General features: G+C 37.0%; 1 protein-coding gene across 1 annotated transcript; it reads left to right on the top strand.

Annotated features, from left to right (window-relative positions):
* The first annotated feature begins 248 nt into the window (after positions 1-248).
* LOC138902350 (F-box protein CPR1-like) lies at positions 249-1,160 on the top strand. The gene has a single exon (XM_070190206.1). It carries the CDS (start codon positions 249-251, stop codon positions 1,158-1,160), a length of 912 nt encoding a protein of 303 aa, XP_070046307.1.
* Positions 1,161-11,614: the final 10,454 nt, after the last annotated feature.

Below are 11,614 nucleotides of genomic sequence, written 5' to 3'. Positions count from 1 at the left end.
CAAACAGTACTAGCTCAAACCCAAACAGAATGCCTGATAACTTTATTGCCCATGATAATATCATCGATGTACTGATAAAACTTCCTGTGAGATCGCTTTTACGGCTCAAGCTCGTTTGCAAATCTTGGCGTTCACTAATTGAAGATGGTCAATTCATCAATTTTCACCAAGATCGATGCAAAAGTGATATAAAAAATTATCAAAATCAAAAAATCTTTCTGAGTTGTTATGGAATGGTGACGGAACAAATGTACCACTACTCCTTAGACGCCCCTTCACTTCAACGTGATTCTGTTGTCTCTCTTCTTAAGCCTCCAACAATTCCAGAATCTTCATGGGGTGGTAAAGTATATGTGAATTCTTGCAGTGGGTTATTTGTTCTAGCTCTCTCTCCTTACAATATTGTCCTGTGGAACCCGACCATCAGAGAATCAAGAAAAATCCCAAGTCCAATCTCCATTCATGGTGAGAAGCAGTCCTATACTTTTTATGGTTTAGGGTACGATTCTCCATCTTCCAAAGACGATTACAAAATAGTTAGACTAGGATTAATATATCATCCAGATGGACATGACGTTCAAATATTTTCGACCAAGAGTGACTCGTGGAAATTGATTGGGAAGCTACCCGTAAGCTATGACATCGAGGGAGATATGGTTGTTGCTGATGGAATTGTTTATATGATCATAAATGAGCCACCCGACAATAAATTTATTTTATCTTTGTGTTTGAAAAATGAAAATTTTGAAGAAATATTGTTTCAAGGTCGTCGGGACCTCATAATGGAAAAACCAAATTTGTTCACTGTTGAAGGATGCCTTTGTTTGACAAAGTTTTCGTCCCTTATTAATGAGTTGGCCGATTTCGAGGTTTGGCGTATGAAAAAGAATGGAACCATGAGCTATTCATGGAGTAAAGTATTAGCAATTACAGTGCCAGTGCCAGATGATAACTGGCTTTGTACAAGAATCCATGTCCTTCCTGTGAGCTTTATGAAGGATGGAGGCATCTTATTTCGGAGGAGTAAAGCTGAATTACTATTTTACGATCCAAAAACACAAAAGTTTGAAGAAGTTAAAATTGCTGGGCTTGAAGCATCACTTTACTTCTATCGTGCTTTAACATATGTGGAGACTTTAATCTCCCCTAATGCTCTATAGGAATACAATTGATGAGTTATGCAGTGGCTAACAGGAATATGAGAGATGATTTAGTAAGGAGTTGCCTTCCTATAAATTTTTAGTGATTTTGAAATGTTAAATTTTACAACTTGCATAAAATTTTAGAAGGATTAGTAAACATTCGATTTGTGTTACATTTATCTTTCGTTTACATATATGTTTGTTCATGAAAATCCACATCGTTATCGATCTTTCATCTCAAATATGCCTTTCCAAGAACAATTGTCCAGCTTTTGACTTTGACGTTTGGTATAGTGGAGCCGTATAGACAAACAAAATATTAAAATTAACCTCTAATATATCAAAACGGTTATATAATAATAATAATAATAATAATAATCATGCCCCTTAATAATTGAAAAAGTCCAAATATACACGTGTTAGTATGATTATACCATACTCAAAAATACTTTTTGATTTTAAATTCTAATAAATCTTATAATTTTATATTCTATACCATTTTTTCTTCTTTTGGTCCTCGATTATCGTTATTGCTTTAATCGTTGCTCAGTATGATTACATTATCATATAAAAATTTTATTGGTTTGCCTTTAAATTTAATATCCTCGCTTATTAATTCCTTTAATATAACATAGATAAAATAGATTTCTTATTCTTGATAAAGTTGAATATTAATTTATTACTCTTTTACTTAAAATTCATTCATCATTCTATATCTTTTTATTTTTTACTTTATCTATTATGGTTTTAGTTATGTTTTATTATTTGTATGAATTTTCTCATCATAATTCAAAAGATACTTGCTCATCTCAAATTCAAATAAGTTTTATCTAAATGATTTTATAATAAAAAAATTATTTTATTGTTAGTAATTTTATTTATTCGTTACTTGAAAATCTTTTAATGTTCAATGTTATTTGATTTGATTTATTTCGATTATAATTATGTGGTATTTCATTGTATTTTTTCATCATAATTGAAAAATAACTTTCTCATCTCAAATTTAAATAAGTCTCATCATTCTATAATTTTTACTTTTTCTCATTACGCCACTTGGCTTCATATAAAGCTTGACTACCATCCTTTTAATATAATTTATACAACTTTCAATATATTATCTTCATATTAAGTTTGACTATTACTTGGATTCACTTTCAAGCTTGCTTAATTCTTTAATTTTCTAAATTTATCAATAATATATTGAGTATTATTTACTTTCTTAGTTTTAATTATTTTTTTAAATTTAGTATTTTATCTATAATCTGTAACTAACATAATTTCATAGTTAATACTAATTTTGATTTGTTACTTCGTCCAAAATATGTTCTTTTATTATTTTGTATAAAATATATTTTATATTTTTAATATTTTTTATATTATATGAAATAAACAATTAGACTTTTCTAAATTTCTTGCCAAGTAGCCTATTGTGAGGCTGCCACTTGAATTAATGCGGAGACTTTTTTCTTTCCTTTTAATAATATATATATATATATATATATATATATATATATATATATATATATATATATATATATAGTCGAATTCCATCATGTGGGATTGGTTGTGCGAATAGATTTGTCCCGTGCCGGTTACCGGAGTATGGATTTTGGAATGCGACAAAAGTGTACCAACACAATATAATGTAGGAATTAATGGCATTGCTTCAAAAAAAATGGGCCTTCATGGGTTTTTACAATGATGAAATTAAGAAAGTGTATCTTCTAGATCTCTTATACGTAAAAGATAGATCTTTTATGTGTAAAATAAAATTTCTCATGTATAAAAAAAGAGATGAGTCATAAAACTAAAAAAAAGTTTGTAATGACCCACAAAACCATTTGACCTTCGGGGAAATGGGCCTCCATGTAGGGATTTTTATATTATAGAGCAATTAGTAAGAAAATATTTACATAACCAATATCACTTTTGTTTTATTTCATAAATAGCAAATTTATTTACATATATAGCATAAATTAAATTCCCGAATTTGAAATCTTAAAACTGACCCAAAATTTAAGGAATCTTGTGTAAACAATTTTTTTCCTTTAAAATATCCTATAATCAACCCTAGCCACACAAAGCCCCATTTTCTCTTCTCCTCTTTTCTCTCCCGTCACATAACACTGATACCATTCTTTTTCCGTTCTTCTATTTAAATATTTTTTCTAATTAAAAAATCTGAAGCAACTAGTTATACTGAAACTACAATATGAGGATTAAATAATAACAGAATTATTACGTTTGGTTCATTAAAATAAAAATAAGATATACTAAGAAAATAAAAGAAAGACATGTAAATTTGTGATATTAAATATGATATAATATTTGTGTGACTTTATAATCATGCAACTCATTTTAAATGAAATAATAAGGAAATATAGGAGCATGTTCGGAAAAGTTTTTGAAGTCCGTAGTGGAATTTGGCTTGAAATGATGAAAGAGGAATTTTTGAAAAGTTTGATCGGGGAGTTGACTTTTTGATATCGGGGTCGGAATTCAGTTCTGAAACTTTTCATAGCCCCGTTATATCATTTATGACTTGTGTGCAAAATTTGAGATCAATCGGACTTGATTTGATAGGTTTCGGTATCGAATGTAGAAGTTGGAAATTCTTAAGTTCCTTAAGCTTGAATTGGGGTATGATTCGTGGTTTTAGCATTATTTTATGTGATTTGAGGTTTCGATTAAGTTCGTATGATGTTTTAGGACTTGTTGGTGTATTTGGTTAAGGTCCCGAGGGCCTCGGGTGAGTTTCGCATGGTTAACGGATCAAATTTTGGACTTAAACAGCTGTTGAAATTTTTCTGATGGAAAACGGGGGCAGAAAACGAGGGTAGAAATTGAGGGCAGAAATCGGGGCAGAAAACGGGGGCAAAAAACGAGGGCAGAAAACAAGGGTAGCGCCTGGACATAAACTTTAAGCTATAAAATGGGGGCTTTTTCCCATTTTCCATTTTTACCAAATTGGAGCTTGGGGAGAGGCGATTTTTGAGATATTTTCAAGAAAATATCGGGTTAAGTGATTCTAACTCGTATTTGGTCAATATACACGAATATATCATTATTTTCATCATTTAATTAGTGTGTTGAGATGGAAATTTGGGAAAAATGAGGAAGAGTTCTTGGACTAGAATTTTGAGGTTTTGAATGGGATTTCGTTATCGGATTTGAGTAAATTTGGTATGGTTAGACTCGTGAGTGAATGGGCTTTTGGGTTTTATGACTTTTGTCTGATTTCGAGACGTGGGCCCGGGGACCGGGTTTGAGCCGATTTCGGATTGTTTGGCTATAATTTCATATTTTCTTGTGGAATTTATTCTTATAGCCTATATTGATTGTACTATACTTCTTGTGGCTAGATTCGGGACGTTTGGAGACCAATTCACGAGGCAAGGGAATAGCGGAGTAAGAAATTAGGCGTTTTTAGATAAGTAACACTTCTAAACTTGGTTTTGAGGGTATAAATCCCTAAATTTCGTATTGTATGAATTGTTTGGAGATGACGCACATTGTAGGTGACGGGCGTGTGGGCGTGCATCATGGAAATTGTGACTTAAATTGATTCCATGGAGTTGCATAATTAAATAAATGACATTATCCGCATATCCTCCATGTGTTAGATAATTTCAGCTGAGACTCATATTAAAGATCATGTTTAGGCTACACACCGATATATTTTGAGACCCACATGGGTCGTATTGTGGTTGAATTATTGTTTAAATTATAATTTTTGTACTCAGTCACATCTATTACTTGCATATCATATCTCAGTCTCTGCTGTCATTCATTGATACTTCATATCATCATGTCGGGTTGATTCTTCATGTTATTGAGAGCCCGAGAGATTGGAGATTATGAGTGATAGTTATGTTTATTTATTTATGCTTGGATATGGCTATATAGCACTTGCGTTGAAGGAGCCCCTCCGGCCTCTGCACCTCCACAATGAGCGTAGTTGATATATATATATATATATGGGATGGATCTTCCCTGGCCATGGATCTTGCCATAGATATATATTGAGGGATAGATCTTCCCTGGGCATGGATCTTGCCCGAAGCATTTTTATTGAGGGATGGATTTTTCCTAGACATGGATCTTGTCCGAATCATTGATATTCACTAAGGTGCATCACATACAGTATGTACATTGGCATGTAGATACAGAGATGTCATATTCCTCATATTGTTCATAATTGATCTATTTTATTTGTATTGAGAGTAACTGTTAAACTTGGAAGCATGCCTACATTTCTGTATTGTTATTTCTATACTGGACTGTACTTACTGAGCTCGTCACTACTTTCAGCCCAAAGGTTAGCCTTGTTACTTATTGAATTGGTTGTCCTCATACTACACTCTGCACCTCGTGTGCAAATCCAGGTGCTCCTGGATACGGCAGCTGCTAGATTTCGAAGTTTGTTCTGTTGGAGACTATCAAGGTAGCTGCTTGGCGTCCGCAGACTTTGTCTTCCTTACTTTTTAGTTATTGTACTGTTCTATATTTGAGGCAGTGATTTTATCAGTCAGACTTCATATTTATTTAGATGCTCATGTACTCAGTGACACCGGATTTTAGGAGTATTTATATATGTATTTGTTAGATTTCTTCCGATGAATTTAAATATTATATTTTCAAACTTAAAAGATATGGTGGTTTATTGAGATTGTCAGCTGCCTAATATCATGATAGGCTCCATCACGAAATATAAAATTTTGGATCGTGACAAGTTGGTATCAGAGCCTAGGTTACATAGGTCTCACGAGTCATGAGCAGGTTTAGTAGAGTCTTGCGGATCGGTACAAAGATGTCTGTACTTATCTTCGAGCGGCTGCCGAACCCTTAGGAAAAAAATTCACCTGCTTGTATTCTGTCGCGCGAATTTGTTGATTCCGGAAACTAAATTTCTGTTTTTCTATTCTCTCACAGATGGTGAGGACACGTACTACCCGATCGGACCGTCAGCCACCAGTGCCACCAGTTAGGGCCGCGAGAGGCCGGGGCCGAGGTACATGTCGAGGTGTAGCTCGTACAACAGTTGGAGCAGTACCTGTAACAGCACCAGTTACTCCAGCTCAGGAGAAGATTCTAGATATAGCTGAGCCAACAAGACCAACTGAGACACTAGCTGTGCCCATTGTGATTCCAGACCTTTAGGAGGCTCTGGCCCAAATATTGACAGTTTGCACTTGTCTTGCTCAGATGGTTTCAGCTGAGGCCGCACCTGCCACTTCTCAGGCCGGGGGAGGTACTCATACCCCTGTTGCCCGTACACCAGATTAGGTAGTGCAGGCACTTCAGATACCGTAGGAACTACCAGTCCAGCCAGTTGTAGTTGCTAAGGTAGTCCCCGATATGGCAGATGATGAGCAGAAGAAACTTTAGAGATTTGGGAGGCTTCGACCTCCATCATTTAGCGGTGCTGAGTTAGAGGATGCTTAGGGTTTTCTGGATAAGTACCAACGGATGCTTCGGAGAACGGGTATTCTAGAGACCAGTAGGGTCTCGTTCACTACTTTTCAATTTTTTGGGGCTGCCTTCAGATGGTGGGAGGCTTATGAGAGGTGCAAGCCGATCGATGTAGCACCACTTACATGGCGGGAGTTCTCCGTTCTCCTTTTGGAGAAGTTTGTGGCACAGTCTCGCAGAGAGGAGCTGCGCAGATAGTTTGAGCAGTTACGTCAAGATGGCATGTCTGTGACAGTATGAGATGGGATTTTATGAGTTGGCTCATCAAGCAGTTTGGTTGGTTCCCACTAAGAGGGAGAGGATTATGAGGTTCATTGATGGCCTCACATATTAGCTGCGGTTACTTATAACTAGGGAGAGGGTATTTGTTGCCACTTTTGACGAGGTGGTTGACATTGCTTGACAGATAGAGGTTGAGCGTAGCCAGGAGCGTGGTGAGAGGGAGGCCAAGAGGCCTCGAGGTTTGAGCGGTTCTGACGGGGTACCTTCTGGAGGGCAGTCCTACCACAACAGGGGTCGTCCTTACAGACACGCTCAAACGGGTCGTCCAATTCACCGTGGTGCATCATCCAGCTATGGTTCATACAATTCTCATCAGGATCAGTCATCTCTCAGTGCACTTCCAGCCCAAAGTACGCCATATTCTCCTTCAGTTCAGGGATCATCTGTACCAAGTTCTTCTGGTAGTTATTCTAGTTCTGGAGGTCCGCCTCAGAACATACCAGCCTTTTCAGAGAAGGGTTGCTTTGAGTGTGGAGACTTGGGCCACATAAAGAGATATTGTCCCCTCCTTACGGTAGGTCCAGTTTAGCAGATGAGTCATGTTATGACTTTTGCACCAGTAGCTCCACCACCTGCCCAGCCAGCTCGGGGTGGGGCTAAGTCAGCTAGGGGTCGCCCAAGAGGGGGAGGCCGATCAGGTGGTGGTCAGGCCCGATTCTATGCTTTTCCTGTAAGACCAGATGTTATTGCTTCAGATGCAGTGATCACAGGAATTGTCTCAGTGTGCCTCAGGGATGCTTCTGTATTATTTGACCCTAGTTCCACTTATTCGTATGTATCATCATATTTTACTCATTACCTGGATATGCCCCGTGAGTCCTTAGTTTCACTTGTTCGTGTATCTACACCGGTGGGCGATACTATTATTGTGGACCGTGTATATCGGTCGTGTGTGGTAACTATTGGGGGACTGGAAACTAGAGTTGATCTCTTATTTCTCAGTATGGTTGATTTTGATGTAATCCTGGGTATGGATTGGTGTCTCCATGTCATGTTATTCTGGACTGTCACACAAAAATCGTGAAGTTTGCGATGCCGGGGTTGCCGAAGGTCGAATGGAGAGGTTCTCTAGATAATGTTCGCAGCAGGGCAATTTCTTATTTGAAGGCCCAACGTATGGTTGGTAAGGGGTGTTTGTCATATTTGGCCTTTGTGATAGATGTTTGTCACGACCCAAAATTCCCACCTTCGGAACCGTGATGACGCCTAACATTTCACTTTCTAGGCAAGCCAACGTTAGAAAAATCTTAACCATTTTTAAACAAATCAATTTAAGCGGAAGTCAATTATTGAAATAAAGTACGGAAGACCATAACAACCGAATCATCAAAATACATCCCCGAATCTAGTGTCACAAGTGCATGAGCTACTAGGATAATACAAATAAAGGTCTGAATAAAATTCAAGCTGTTTTAAAGATAATACACAATAAGATAAGATAGAAGGGGACTTCAGAACTGCGGACGTTGTGCAGTTATACCTCACGTCTCCTCTGGGTAGCTGAATCCGAGCAAGTCTATGGTACGCCGCTGGAACCAACTCCAAAATCTGCACAAGAAGTGCAGAGTGTAGTATGATTACAACCGACCCCATGTACTCCGTAAGTGTCGATCTTAACCTCGACGAAGTAGTGACGAGGCTATTACAAGACACGTACGTAAATAACCTGTACAAGTATATACAAATACGAAGCAAGAATAACACAATAAATAACAAATAATAAATTTGGGAGGGAACATGTGAAGGGGAATGATATGGAAATTTCAGCAGTAGAAGTGCCACGTAGTAGCCAATTAATTTGTCAACAATAAAATGAGCAACTGATAATATGAAAATGGCACGGCACCACCCTCCGTGCTTTTAATCTCATTCCTCCCATAATTTGATAAATAAATAATAATAATAATAATTGAAACGGCATCACCCATCATAATTTAACTCTCTTTTGACACGACATCACCCTTCATGCTTTTACACTCTCTGAAAATGGCACGGCATCACCTTTTGTGCTTTTACACTCAAAAATTGTAATGACCCAACCAGTCATTTTAAATTTTAGAAACCCGTTCCCTAAAATAAAACTTTTCGAACATGCTTTTATTAATTTATGACTCGTGGGGATGGTTGGTTCAGAATTTGGAAGTGTGTGGGTTGAAATCGGAACACTTGGTTCCTTAAGTTAGCTTTAAATGGACAAGTTTGACTTTGGTCAAGATTTTGAGAAAACGACCCCGGAATCGGGATTTGACGGTTCCAATAGGTTCGTATGATGATTTTGGACTTGGGCGTATGTCCGAATTAGGTTTTGGATAACCCGGGAGCGTTTTGATGCTTAATAGTAAAAATTAACTATTTGAAAGTTTAAAATTATTTAAATTTGGCTTGGGGTAGGTTTTTGAGTAATTGAAGTCTTTTTGGAATTCCGAGTACTTTAAGTATATTTCGGCGCATTGGAAGTAAATTGAAGAACTTGAAATTCTTAAGTTTGAATCAATTTGGTTTAGGGTGTGATTCTTAGATTTGATGTTGTTTTACGCGTTCCGAGAGTTCGAGCGAGTTCGTTTTATGATTTCAAACCTGTTGGTATATTCGGGCGGGACCCGGGGGCCCCATGTGTTAACCGGACGAGGCTCAGATCAATTTTGGAATTTTGAAGAAGAGCTGAAGCCTTCTGCTTTTGGTACGTTCGCACCTGCGCTTGGAAAGCCGCAGGTGCGACTCTCACAGATGCGAGGTTTATGCACAGAAGGGGAAAAGGGAAGGGGAGGTCTGCCATCACAGGTGCAGAATCTCTGGCGCACCTGCGCGAATCTCGAGCGCACCTGCGAACGCGCAGGTGCAAGCATTTTTCGCAGATGCGAGGCTTAGAAGGCGAGGGAAAACTCGAACCTACGAGGCTTTTCCGTAGGTGCGGTATCTCTTCCGCATGTGCGAAAATCACTGTTGGGCAGAATGGTTAAAAGTCGGTACTCAGACATTTTGAGCCCATTTTGTTTCTCCATTTCTGGGCGATTTCAGAGCTTTTGAGAAGGGGGTCTCAACTAGCAATTGAAAGGTAAGTTAATTCCACACACCTTGAGTTAAATACATAGATTATAGGTAGATTATAACTAGTAAATCTTAGAAATCAAAGATTTAGATGAAAAACCTAGATATTTATAAAAATGAGATTTTAACCACGAAAATAGTCATGGAATTGGGTAGAAATTATATATTTAAGTTCTTGAGATTATGGGTAATGTTTTCATCCGAATATTTTCGGAATCCGGGCACGTGGGCCCGGGATGAATTTTAGGAATTTTACCATTTTGGATAGGGTAATTTATTTAATAGATAAATTTTGAATCATTTAGAATATATTAATTATTTTGTATAACATTTGGATAGTTTCAGATTTTTCGGCGTCTAATCGAGAATTCAACGCGACTCGAGAATTCAACGCGACGTGGTAATCGGAACGTGGACTTTGAGACGAGGTAAGTCATTTGTCTAATTTTGTGAGAGGAAAAATATCCCATAGGGATTAAATTGAATAATTTTTGCTAATTACGGGGGCTACGTACGCACGAGGTGACGAGAGTCTGTGCGTAGCTACTATTAATGCTAAAGTCATCGTAGTTTAGGACTCAAAGCATGAATTACTTGTGTAAATTGTATTCTTTATTTAATTAATATTAATTGATATATATGAATATATTGTGAATTGTTAGATAAAGATATTAAAGGATGGAAATCTTATATGCTTGATTTCTGTTTAAATTAATTAATTGTTAAAAGAAATTGTTCTTTCTCCCGAATTTATCTTATAATAAATATACTCTCCTTCCGGAGGTACATAAGAAAATATCCTCCTTTCTTGTGGAGCGGGCCGAACGCCTCGGCAGGATAGATGCATCTATGGATCATGCCGCACGTCCCTCGGCAGTATACACGACACTCTGGATCGGGTCGTACGTCCTCGGCAGAAATCGTGCTTAATAATAAAAATCACACGATACCTTAATAGCTTATTTCAGCTTGCGAAGCTAATTGATAAATTTGAGAATCCTTGGAATTTAATGAATTATTATTCCTATTTGTTAAGAAATTAATTGTTATTCCTGTAAATGAGATTAATTGATAAATTGGAAATTATTTGAATTGAAGGGATTTAATTAATATATTGAGAATTTTTGCATTTGAAGGAATATGATTATTTTCGCTGGTTAAATAAATTATCATAAATTCTTTGAATCATGCTGATTTAGATATTCTAGTTTATTTTAGTTATTATTATTATTGACCCACAGTGAGTGTCAAAGTCGGCCATCTAGTCTCTACCACTTCGAGATTAGGCTTGATACTTACTGGGCACACGTTGTTTACGTACTCATATTACACTTGTTTCACTTTTTGTGCAGGACGTGAGGCAAGTACTAGTGGGGGATCTATCGTCTTACACCCACGTTATCCAGGGGCATAGTTGTGAGCTGCCTTTCTGAGCCGTTCTGCAGCTACTAGTGTCTCTCCTTGTATTTTTCATTCTGTCTATTTTTATTTCAGACAGTATTTGAGGTTTTGTATAATCTACTAGATGCTCAAACACTTGTGACACCAGGTCTTGGCACACACATTGTTAGAATTTGGTGTTTTATTATTTTTCTTGGTTTTAAATTTTGTCAATATATGCTTAATTATTAAATTGGCTTGCCTAGCTGTAGTGTTGGGCGCCATCACAA

The sequence above is a fragment of the Nicotiana tomentosiformis genome, chromosome 12, assembly GCF_000390325.3.
Source record: "Nicotiana tomentosiformis chromosome 12, ASM39032v3, whole genome shotgun sequence".
In the NCBI taxonomy this organism is placed as follows: domain Eukaryota; kingdom Viridiplantae; phylum Streptophyta; class Magnoliopsida; order Solanales; family Solanaceae; genus Nicotiana; species Nicotiana tomentosiformis.
The sequence above is the reverse complement of the archived record's forward strand: the minus strand, read 5'-3'. Positions and strand labels throughout refer to the sequence as shown.